The 13350-nt window shown below is 36.8% G+C and overlaps 1 protein-coding gene across 6 annotated transcripts in view; it reads right to left on the bottom strand.

The window, feature by feature from the left end:
- Window positions 1–6764: 6764 nt before the first annotated feature.
- LOC124383807 (metabotropic glutamate receptor 4-like) overlaps window positions 6765–13350 on the bottom strand; it is a 134851-nt gene continuing 128265 nt past the window's right edge. The window contains exons 10-12 of one of the 6 annotated variants that reach the window (XR_006925282.1): window positions 9918–10167; window positions 9434–9628; window positions 6765–8520 (exon numbers count right to left, since the gene is read on the bottom strand). Coding sequence is in view for 3 of the 6 variants with exons in the window: in XM_046846138.1 (XP_046702094.1) it covers window positions 8471–8520; window positions 9918–10167 (300 nt within the window). In the remaining 3 variants the exon portion in view is untranslated. Of the gene's footprint in view, window positions 8521–9390; window positions 9629–9917; window positions 10168–11638; window positions 12511–13350 lie in introns of those variants that run through there. The other 5 variants (XR_006925281.1, XM_046846144.1, XM_046846138.1 and 2 more) reach the window with 5 other exon arrangements.

The following is a 13350-nucleotide window of genomic DNA, read 5'->3' on the forward strand; positions in this document are numbered from 1 at the left end:
ACACACCATTCAAGTAAGGCAGATGTGTGTCGACCTTCATAAGTCAGGCAATGGCTACAAGAAAATAGCCACTCGCCTTAACTTGCCGGTATCTACAGTCAGAGGAATCATTAAGAAGTTTAAAACAACTGGAACAGTGACAAACAAGGCTGGAAGAGGTCCCAAGTTTATCTTGCCACAACGCACAGTGAGGAGGATGGTAAGAGAAGTAAAAAAAATTTCCAAGCTCACCGTCACAGAATTGCATCAAAGAGTGGCATCTTGGGGTCACAGAGTCTCCAAAACAACCATCAGACGCTCTCTACATGCCAACAAGCTGTTTGGGAGGCATGCAAGGAAAAAGCCTTTTCTCACTAACACTCACAAACGTAAACGCCTGGAGTTTGCTAAGCGGTACTGGGACTTCAACTGGGATCGTGTGCTTTGGTCAGATGAGACTAAGATTGAGCTTTTTGGCAACAAACACTCTAAGTGGGTCTGGCGTAAAACAAAAGATGAGTATGCCGAAAAGCACCTCATGCCCACCGTGAAGTATGGTGGAGGATCTGTGATGCTGTGGGCCTGTTTCTCTTCCAAAGGCCCTGGGAACCTTGTTAGGTGCATGGCATTATGAACGCTTTGAAGTACCAGGATATTTTAAATAAAACCTGATGGCCTCTGCCAGAAAGCTGAAGATGGGTCGTCATTGGGTCTTTCAGCAGGATAATGATCCAAAACATGTGGCAAAATCTACACAAAAGTGGTTCAGCAGTCACAAACTCAAGGTCCTCCCATGGCCATCTCAGTCCCCAGACCTCAACCCAATCGAAATCCTGTGGGGCGAGCTAAAGAGAAGAGTGCATAAGAGAGGACCCAGGACACTGGATGATCTAGAAAGATTGTGCAAAGAAGAATGGTCAAAAATCCCTCTCTCTGTGTTCTCCAATCTTGTGAAATGTTATAGGAGGAGATTAAGTGCTGTCTTGTTGGCAAAAGGAGGTTGTACAAAGTATTAACATCAGGGGTGCCAATAATTGTGGCACACATGATTTCAAGTTTTTTTTTTTTTTTCTAAATGTGTGATTTTTTTACCACCAAAGTTATGTACTTAAATAAAAGGTTGGATTTTTCTCTTTTTTTGCATTTGGGTTCTATGTTGTTTTAAAAAAAAAGGAGAATTTTTAGAAGTCCACGACCACATCTTAAACAGGGGTGCCAATAATTGCGGAGGGCACTGTATGCTATATATCTAAAATGTTAAACTTGCTGGTAAGTCATATGGTGATGTAGGTTACTATCATGCAGCTTGGAGTTTTACTTAATAAAACATTTTCTGATAATAGAAACTGACTACTCAATTTTCTTAATAGATTATGATCTAACATGAATCTAGACATGTAACTTCAGAAAATACACAGCTGCTATTCAGTGCCACACTTGCCTGTATGTCATTGGTTCACATGATTCAGAAACAGGGCCTGTGCACTTCTTGTAATGTACTTGCCGATTAGTTAATTGTGATTGAGCATTCATAGCACAGTGCTTATCTTTATAGTTTTATTTATTTTTTTATTTTTTTACTGATCACAGGGATTTAGATCAGCTAATCCAAATTAGAATGGTGTTAAAAAGTTCTGCTGAAAATAACTCTGTGAAAGTTTACATCTTTGCTGTCACTTATACGTGTTTTCACTGTTCCTGCAAAGGTCTACACTTCCTCAATCTTTTCACTCGCATGGCATCCTGTGAAGAACAGGACAGTCCATCTGGAAAAATAGCAATATGTTAGTTACACCAGGGATATTTAGGTGAAAGGAAGACATCACAGGTGGCAGTTTAAACTGATCTCAGAGACTTGTGGATAATTAAACATGAATATAACCTCCAGCATCTTGCCCTCCTTCTCCACATCAATAAACACACAGTAGGGACCACTCACATATACATACACCTGGGGAGAAAGGGCAGGGGTTAAATAGAGATCATAATTAGCAGCATTAGGTGAACCCACTCACTTACTATCCCATCCCCCAATCTTCCCATCCTGTTTTAGCATTTACTAAAAACAACACCCTACATGCTAAATAGTCTACGCAGAACGTGAAGCAAACAGGGATGTTTACACAAGCTGAGAAATATGGGGTAGACAATGACACTTTAATTGTTTGTTGTCTTTTCCTGCTCACTTTACTGTTATTTTGTAATTGTAATTGCCATTGCAATGTTATCAACCTGGAAAGAGCTAGTCCAAAAAGTTGGCATGCATGTACCATATCATGAGAAACGTCCAGTGTCTATGCAATTGGCACAGCTTTGAGAAAGGTGGCAGGTCTATGTTTTTTAAGCTAAACCTAAACTCATAAACATTACGAAGAGAGCTTGATGCTAGTTTGCTTAGGTACTATGCGTCTTCCAGAGTTATTGCCATTCACATTGAGCACATATGATATATATAAAAATCACATGCATTTAATAATATTTTGATTTCATATATGCGGTTTTGTCTAAACTTTTTAAAAGAATGCAGTTCTTTCTACAAAACACTTTCACTGAAATCCATAGGATTAATATCTTGGGACAATTGCTTTGAAAGGGACAATAACGATCACTTTCTATGATGTCTAACAAGCTTGGAGACACGTGGAGCAGAAGCGAGCTTGTCTTGCAAAACATTTTCAATTCCATTATATTCTTATTTTTAAGCATGTAGATGTCAGACTAAATGTACTTAAATAAATTTTCAGATTATATTTTTGTTATAAACATAACCATACACACTATGACATCCACTGAAATGCTTCTTATGACTGTTCAGTGACATATAATAAAATTAAAAAATTAAAAGAATATACCGTAATTTCCGGACTATAAAGCGCACCCACTGACTTTAACAAAGATTTTTATTTTTAAATAAATAAGCCACAGCTGTCCATAAGCCGCAGGTGTCTACACTAAAACTAATTAACTTTACACAGGCTTTAAGGAAAGACACCAAATGCAATATGTTGCGCTTCTATAAGGAGCGTAGCGGTATTTTGGGAATAGCCTGCCACTGCATTCCTCCGGTATTACTGCGTGTGTGAGACCGAGGATTATGTCCTTTTTATTTTCTGATGCTCATTTCTAAGTTTCTTTGACTAACCCATAACGATGTTGCCAAGAAAAATAAAAAAGCAGGAGTTTTGGAAACCTGTCTGTGCTATGATTTGTGTTGCAACTGGAGTTAGCGAGCTCTCCCTTCACCCTGACTCAACGTGTTACAACGGCTTGTATCTAAACAGTAGCCGACCAAGTAGGTCTATGTTCACTGTCTTCCTCCTTCCTTTCACAACTACAGTGGTACCTTGACCTGCATTGTGCATTAATGTACAAGTTTTCCGAGGTACGAGCGGTCAATCGGTCGATTTTTTTGCTTTGTTACGCGAGAAAAAAATTAAGGTTCGAGCTCAAGATGCCGCTGCTAGATTGCGAAGCGAAGCCAGAAAGCGAAGATTGTGACGAAAATTAAGATAAGCAAAGAAGAAAAAGTAAAAATGTAAAAGTTTAGGGATACGTAGTGTACAGGAGTGATAGTAAAAAACTAGTTTTCCCTCAGCCTCCACTTATCGCCTTTACCCCCCCTCCACACCAACACACACACACACACACACACACACACACACACCCCACCAGCGTTTTCGTTAGCTCAAGTCGTCTCATCTCCAAGGAAAATACACTGAATAAAACCTTACTATATCATTACATACTCTTTCTATTATGTTTTTATACAAGATTTGTTATTTAGAAATGTATTTTCCAATTTAATAACATGAAACATAAAAACAGGGTGTCATTTTGAGGGTTGGAACGGATTAATGCCATTTTAAGTATGGAAAACTGATTTGAGATATGAGCTCGCCCACGGAACGAATTAAACTCGTAGGTCAAGGTACCACTGTATTTCTCTCGGAAGTTTATCTTTTGTCATCGTCGTGCGCCACCGGTGGAAGTTTTTCTCCTGATGCCGTGCAGCTCAGAACACAGGTAAGGTGCGTTTTTTCGTTTCCGTTCGGAAATTTCATTGGTCTAATGTTATGTCGCTCAGTTTTTTGGCTTTAGGTTTGTAAAACTGGGAAAAACCCAGGAAAAATTCATAAATTAGCCGCTTCTTTGTTTAAGCCGCAGGGTTCAAAACGTGGGAAAAAAGTAGCGGCTTATAGTCCGAAAAATACGGTAAATTAAGTATAACAAAGACACCAAAGAACAAAAATGGGAATTAAACAGAATTTACAATGTAATAAAATAGAATATGGTTGCAAAAGTAAAATGTACAGTAGTAATCTAAATCATTACATGATATTGATTTTGTGTTTATTAACAGATTTTGCTGCTCTTTACTTATTTTTGTCTCTACCCAGAATAACCAAATCTTAACTAATTGAAACACCTAATATTTTACAAGTATTAGCTATTTTTGTTGGTAAGCATGCTAATGGTGTACAATGGTCCTAAACCCCTGGGCCGTGGACCGGCACCGGTCCGTGGGTCAATTGGTACCGGCGCACAGAAAGAATACATAACTTACATTATTTCTGTTTTATTTATTATCTGATTCTGAACTATGTTTTATTTTGGAAAATTACCGGATTCTCTCCACCACATCTGTCTATGACTCACTCTTGATGCATGTCATGATGCCTCGGTCACATGTCTTACCTCAATCTGCTACCTTCTTAAAGGGGCTGCTCCGGCCGCTAACACATAATACATTACCACTAAACTGAAACCCCCAGCTAGCAAAATAAACAAAAAACAACACAGTGCATTCACGTTTATTATATTTAGAAAATACCAGTCATATCATTTTATTTTGTTGTATTTATCCACCACACCTTAAAGGCCGGTCCGTGAAAATATTGTCTGATATTATATTAAATATTAGCCACTGCTACATGATCACAAAGTTAGATTGGTCTGTATATCGCACTATTGTAGTCCTAATCATGCTTAGTGAAGTCAGGTTCTGAATTTTGTGAGATATTCTCAGAAAAAAAGTATTTCCAAGGATTTGTTTTCAACAACCTCTTTTTATGCATTATTTCTGTTGCTTTTTCAATAGTAACGAATGGCAAAAGGATTTTCCGTGTGTGAAACCTCATATTTGTGCACCAGGGAAACAGACCATGGTCAAAGGTAAAACCAGAGTTTTTGTGAACAAAGAGCATATAGAAATAAATACGTTTTTCAAGATTTGTCCATTTCTTTTTAATTGTTTATACATCTAAATTAAGCAAGAAAATATTATTACTTAAACACATTTTTTTTGTTGGAAATTTCTTTCTTTCTTTTGGACTGCATTCATTTGGCATCTGTTTACTGTTCTTCTTGGATTTTTCATCAGCACCATCTACACCTTTAAGCGCATTCTGTGAGTATATAAGTGAGTATATAATTACAGATTGTAGTCTGTCTGTTGCTGTGCATTTTTAATACATCAGCAATAAAAAGGGGTGACAATAAAACTAGTACTTACCAGACATATTTGGGAACATCCTCAACACAGCAATTACACTGACATGATAGTGTTTGTTCCACTGGTACAAAGGTATCAGATTCTATTATGATGCAGGGGTTTATATACATGGACTGGATTTGCTGAAATTTTTATCAAACCTAATTTATTTTAGTAGTTTATTTTGTAGGTATGCAGTTACTATAATACTTTGATGCATTTTAATCTTTGTTTTCTGACCACATCCCATTTGCTGGGCAGATCATTTGGAAATGAAAATGAAAATTGCTGTATTACAGCAGAACCAGGTAAAGTACACCCCTTTTGAGGATTTCTAATAAAACAAATTTCAGGTTATGCAAATATTCTTGAACTAAAGTTGACCATTTCAATATTTAAATCAATATTTGATATGCAGTTTAAATATTTAAATCTGCTCACTGTCTATTTACTTACAAACTGCACTTTATCAGGAGAGACTAATGTCTATCTTCCTTGCACACATCTCAGAAAAGACCTCCATAACACTGAAGCAGGCATTATTAATCATCTTGAGGGTAGATACACAAACAACCCTGTTACCCCAAGGCGTAGCAGATATCATCATGCTTGTGTTGTTCTGGTCCCTTGTGCCAAATGAACATACAAGTACCGTAACCTACCAGTTCCTGAACACAAGAGCCTCTAGAACGTTGGCCTTTGCCATTAAATGGAAGATTTTGCATCGTATTGGCTGTATCTTGCATAATGCCCAATTCCAAAGATAATAATTATTCATTAGGGACTGATAGACTTCTTAAATGTATATCTGGCAGCCATTTCTCTAGACCACTGCACACAATTGCCATTTTGCTGGTAATCACTAAAGCAAAAAAAAAGGTATATTCATTGTTATATCACCCAACTCTAGTAGACTGATTTTGCAACCTTTAATAAAAATTAAGCATTGCAGACCCCTGGTTTACTGCTTCTTTGCCATGCAGGAAAGATATTCTCTAAGCAGAAACCCTAGACTCCCCTTTACCTATGGGTGTGGCTGACAGGTATGAACACCTTTTTATTTCTAAGTGCAGTCCATTCCCAGTGGCATACATCAAATATATCATACAGCACTGTATAACTCTGTCAGAAGGTCTTGAGATGTGTGAATTACTGTACTCAAATGACTCTTACTATCCTTAGTGTTAATATTATAAATGTACATGTGAACCATAATGAGATATTTATCTACTTACGACACCTATGGGCCACAGAAAGTTTTAGAATTGTAGAGCCACCCAACATTGACAAGAGGTAACATCAGATATTTGCTCTTTATTTATGCACAATTATACATAGTTGCAATTAAACAATCAAATGTTTCAATACATTAGTGCACACACACGTACACACACAGATTAGTTCACAGTATAGTAACATATTTAAAAATGCTGTCAATCATTTGAAGAATGTTTGCTTTCCTATGCTTCAGATTATTAGATGATTGTTGTTTTCAATGGGTAAAGACTTTTTTTTATTATTGTAGCAAAGAAATAATAATATAGAAAAAGCATGACTGATCACACTTAGGCTTTTGAGAATTTTGGACTCTAGGGATTACCCATTGGCCCCTGGATCCAAAGTTTTCTCCATAGCAAACTGCATCACTGCAATTTTGTGTTACCTATAAAAATATAATTATTAGTATTATAGGTCCTCACATCAAACATTATGCTCAGATGCCAGTTTATTGCACATAATTACTTTGTAGCTACAGTCATTGGTCATTTTATTCTGGAACATCTTCTACAGAGTTGCACTTTTAAGTTGCTTGCTGTAGCCTCTGTTCCTATAGACAACTGTTTACCCTAAATTGTTTATCAGTGGATTAGTAACCACCAGTAAGACCAAAGATTATTTGGTTGATGATGTGGTGTGAGTGTATCTGGTGCAGCAGTGTTGCTATGATTCTTAAACACCTCGTTGTCACTGAAGAAATATTCAGCCAACAAAAGTTCTATAGTCAGAAACTGCCACAGAGGACGATTAGCCCACACCATAGAGAGACTGGCAGTTTTGTTATAGTAAAAAAATTGCATGGCTAGAATTAACTGATGGAATTACTACAGTCAATACACCTAATAATCTAGCAAGTGAGACTGTATGTCTGCCTGGACATATGGACTTTTGTCAGGACACGGTCAAGAGATTTTATTTTCCAATAAGGCTCAAACTCCAAAGCATTGTAAAAAAAATAATTATAGCTTACTGTGACTTTATTTATTTTCAACCATATTAATAAGATTTAATTAAATAAATTTACCATAAGGCTGAGCCTAGTGTAATTAAAGAAAATGGGTGTCTGACCAAGCTACTGTAGATCTGGGTAGTTCGATATGAAGATGCAGACTTGAAAAACACTCAGCGAAGAAAATGTCTTATGTCAGATGTTTGAAATGACTGATTTTTTCAACATAATACATTGTCCATACAGAATTTCAGAGCATTGTGTATTCATCAGGTCAAATTATTGTCTATTCTGAATAAGCAAACAGACATGTAAGAGTTTGAATACCAATTAGAACAGAGAAGCATTGCATACATATTTACTTTTACATTCTCTGTTTAACACATGCACCACTGTTCATAACAATTTTTAAGTCCTTTCAATTGGGTTTCTTGTTTTGATTGCACTGAAGCTCGTCTGTTCACTGAGGTCCATAGCAGTGACTTAGACTTGCTTCTTGTGCTTTTCTGTTGGGCAGATTCTTTGGGATCCCTTGGGATGACTGGTAGGTAGATCCTTTGGAATAACGAGATCAAGTTATGAGTCACATCCTGAGACATAAAGATGTCCCCCTTAGGATCTTTATCTGGTCTTCACTGGAATATTTTAGTATACTGCCCAAGTTCTCTTCTGTAAGTTCACCTGTCTGAAAGAAACCATGAGAGTAGTCAACTGTAATGGCCTGACTTCCAGTCACAATAGTCTGATGGTTCTCAGTTGCAATCTGCCTTCTGTTACATTGTGTGGTTGCTGTAGCTGATGTATGTTTGTCTGGGGCTAAGTCCTGAAAGAGAGAGCACATGCCATGTTTCAAAATTTTCCTCCCAGCTGCTTGTAATTAACATCTGTTTCTTCATGTCTAAATGAAATCACAAGAGTAAACCAGATTGTTATTTTCCTGAATATGGAGCCCGTAGTGCCTAACTCTCTCCACAGGCACAATTTAAATCTCTCTGCAGGCTACAAACAGTGTGGTTGCATAATCATAAGTAATTTCTGCTGAATAAGCTAATATTTACTTTGTGCAAAGACTATCTACATTTTGCCCAGTTTTACTTTAGTGCCCAGTTTTACAAATGGTGAAAGATGAGTTCCAAGACTAAAGGGCCAACTAAATATAAAACAATTTACCTTGTAGTTGAATTTCTAGAATGAGATTAGGCAGCATTTTCAAACCAAAAATTTGGGAATAAAGTGATCCTTGTTGCTGCAGTGACTTAATTGTATGTACTGCATAAGAGAATACAAGCAGAACTGCACCATATTTGAAATTTGTAGGCACTTTGGTTTCAGTGAGTTCATCTTATGCTCCCACGTTTTGTTTAACATGTCCTGTTAGTTCATTTTAAACACATTATCAGCATTAACACAAACAGCATTACTATATCTTAACAATATAAAAAACACACTAGTCATGTAATGGACACACAGAGGATAAACAAGATGAAAACAGAGAGAACACATGCCTATTTTTTTTAACTCGCATGCATTAGATGCATATATTGTTTGTTTACTGCACTACTGTCTTGTGTCATACTTTTTTAGCTGTATTGTAATTACAGCTGTCCCCTTGGAATGTATAAGGGTGTGAAAGTGTGTATATTTAAAGCCATGAATGTATAAGACTAGCAGTCCATACAAAGCATTTTCACACCTCAAGCCCAGTGTTCCCACAACCGCATCTGAAACCACCTCACCAGGATAAACTGGTTAATCACAGAGATGATGATGATGATGATGATGATGATGATGATCCAAGATAATTTGTTGAAAAAATGAATTGTCACTTATTGTTTCTTGTAAAACTCTGAATATTGCTTGCTATATTGCAGCAGGTCATTCTATAGATGGTATTTTAAAATCTTGATCCATGTGCCCCTTTCTGCATGGCCCTGAGAGAGAATATTACATAGACTTAAAAACACCCTTTTGTTTCATATTTACAAATATTTCATATCTGGTTGCTTAACTCAAAGTAGTTTAAATAGAACATATATAATGTAGACAGTATTGTAAAAAAAAAAAAAAACATTCAACGGAGTCAGGTACATTTTCATATACATGTATAGGTAAGAAAATTGTTTTAGTACTGCTCCACTTATTTTGACAGGCACAGAGCCTATGGATGAATAAATAAAAAAATGAGAACAAGAAATGTAGAACACAAAAGGGGCTTCTCACCTTGAGTTTCCAGGTTCTCACACAGCTCAGTCTTGGCCTCTCCATTGGGTCTGAGGTTGGCCTTGGGGTTAAATTTGTTGGACATGGTGGCGGCAGTGACCACAGCCTTCAAGCTACGTGTGCTGCGCTTAGCCACATTCTGCTCAGGGTGGAGGAGTACCACGTAAACTTTGGGCATGTAGAGCAATCCCAGAGACACAGACGCACTCAGGCTGACTGAGATGGTAAGAGTGGTTGTCTGGATGTACATCTGCAAATAAACAATGACAAATGCGAAACATGAAAGAGTTACATATGGAACATGTATGAACATACATGTTTTTATTATTACTATTACTGTTTCTGGGATAGGCTCCAAAACCTCAGTAATTCAGATCAGGATAAAGCAGTTAATTATAAGATATACCAAAGAAATCCTGAAGCCAGTGGGTTATTTTTATTTTTTTCGTTTTTTTGTTTTTATTACAGTCCACAGTCCAGTCTAAATTCTTTGTCTAAGAAGATGGAGTAGGTGATGCTTCCTTAAATAATGATATTACGAATCGAGTTTGCCAGTAAAAATAAGACCATTCTAGATTTATAATAACTAATTTAATTCAAAGACCTGACCTGTGCTTGGTGCTAAGATTGAAATTCTTCAAGGAAGACAGAGTAGACCTAATTTTGTGAAGAAACCAAATAAAACCAAGCCTCTCCAAAAAAAAACACACATCGGCTCTAAATGAATCAAATGCCTTTATTAATGTTAATTTTCTTTTCATTTTTATGGTGAGGGGTCATAGAAGAAAGTGGGTTAGCCTAAACTTGCTTTTTTACCGACTGCTGCTCCACCAGATGACAGATTGCAGCCCCAAGATGATCCAAAGCCAATCATGAGATATAATAAAGTGAGACTTGCCTGATGCAATTCTAGTGAAACCTGGCCAGGGGATATCCTTATATTCTCAACAAACAACTTCAACTGCTTAATCTATTGCTAATTTTGCTTTAATGAATGGCAGGAATATAAAATGCCAATGATGAAAACGTTTTCTTCGATAATACTCTTAGTCCAATACCTTTGGTCCTCTTCGGTCCTCTATATCTCTTAGTGAGTTCATATTCTCACATGGGTTTTCATACCACTGCTATGCAGATGACACTTGAAGCAATTTTATCCCAATGAAACTAAATTTCTGTTTATCTCAGGTGTTTCATTCCTATGCCAGTTTCTTGTTATCTCCATGAACAACACTCAGATCTCACATTCGATCACAATGCTTAACAATAGTGTGACTAAAGGCAATCAAATATACGGTTCTTTGAATACTGCTAATCTGACATGCAAATGCATTATTTTTACCTTTACAACATCTGAAGGGTTTGTTTATTTCTAGCCACACAGGCCACTCAGTTGATTGTTTGGTCCCTTGTCATCTCAAGACAGCACTACTGCAACTCGAGCCTGGCATCTTTGACCCTGATCAACATTCGACCTGATCCTTTCAACTAATCCAAAATGAAACTGCACAATTAAATCTAATCCAAATTAAATTATAATAATCTTTTAAATAAATGAAATTCAAATGACAGAAATGATATCTGTATTTATCAGGCCTGATAAATGAGACCCAATATCTGAACTACATTAGTCTACAGTATTACAAAAAAACATGCAGAAATGTTGACCAAAATTAAATTATTTATTCTGAATTCAGAATAAATAACCCAAATCCACAGCATTGAAAAACACAAAAGCACCAAAATAAATAATCAACACATTCTTTGGGTTATTAATTAGAGTCCCTGCTAGAAAAATACTTTTATATAATTCCTTTATCCTTCCATTTATTTAAATTATGTAGTTCTAAATATCTCTTTAAAATGCATGCAGAAATACAAAGCCTTGATAAAGTTTCAAAGACTGGGAAATATTAAAATAAATGTTTTTTGCCTCTCTTTTTTTGACCAAATATTGTAATTCTGCTTTACTGAAACTTACTGTTTATGAAGAGCTTCTTGAAGAGTGAGTTTATGGATAAAATTGTACCTCCTTATATAATGGCATATGCCTGTTTGTATCTGCTTCACATCTGTGGTTAATTAGCAGTTGTATTTAGTCTTACCATGCCCCACACTCATTGTCTCAGGTTTGTTTTTCTTGGGTGGCATTGTTTCTTGTTCTCGCTCAGGTTAAGGATTTTCTTGTTCATGTCATGTTGTGTTTTGTTTTTATTGTCACTGTTTGTGTATGATAGCACTGTAAAATAAAACCTCTGCCTCTGCTCCCACTTGTATTACAGAACACTGCCATAGATGAGCAACCTTAAAATGATTAATCATAGAAATTATAAAAATCATGTAGTTCATGATAATACAATCATAAGCTGTTTTTAGTGAATGATCAGGTACGCAGTGGTTGGGGAAGGCTTATCTATTGTAGCACCACTTGTTTTAATACTAGGTTTAACAAAAACATTATCTGTGTCCATGTAAAACATGACCACTTTAAACTGACTGGTCTGACTACATAATTCTGTACCTTATTCATCTTCCTAGTCATGGTTACCATGGACCAGATCACTGGAAAACTGAGTGCAAAGCAGGGATTCACCTGGAATGAGAAGTCAGCTAATCATAGGGCAACAAAACACACACACACACACACACACACACACACACACACACACACACACACACACACCCCGCACGCACACGCACACGCGCACACACACACACACACACACACACACAACATTCAACCAACATAGGGTAATCCAAGCTCAGTGCTGAACCCCTGACCCTGGAGCTGTAAGACAACTGCACTGCCTGCTGCAGGTCTGTGTCACCTATCATTCTGAATTTAATTTAATAAAAATGAACAACTGCATTCAGAGAGCAGGCAAGTGAAATAGGAACAGGGGACTAAAACAGGTTTTGCCCTCAGGGACTTTGTCCCAAGAGAGACTCACTGCATTCACACTGCTCCACTTTATTTGTCCAATTCACAAAGCTACATGTAGATGAAGACTTTATCAATATTCTATATTAAGAGGTATGTCAATTTCTATGCCCAAAGGACAAATCATGTTATTGTAGAAAATTGACCCCTAATGAAATTGCACTTTCACTGTGTTATTAATGCAAAAGAACCATTATATTTGTGGTAGCACTCCATTTTTTAACCTGTCATTACTGAACACTAATACAAAGATGCCACCTTGTAGGTTATTACCTAAAAAGGCATATTACATAATGGCTGCAGTTCAACTCACTGGCAATTCACATTGCATCACAATATTTCCGTAGTCCAGCATGACACGTTTGGGAAGCAAAAGTGATGACAGGAGTGAACAATACAGCAAAGTACAACACAATTTTAGACCCACAGAGAAAATGGTTACTCTAAGTGATGAGTCAAAGCATCAAGAATGCTATTCAAAGAGTCTTTCAG

The sequence above is a fragment of the Silurus meridionalis genome, chromosome 1, assembly GCF_014805685.1.
Source record: "Silurus meridionalis isolate SWU-2019-XX chromosome 1, ASM1480568v1, whole genome shotgun sequence".
Lineage (NCBI taxonomy): Eukaryota > Metazoa > Chordata > Actinopteri > Siluriformes > Siluridae > Silurus > Silurus meridionalis.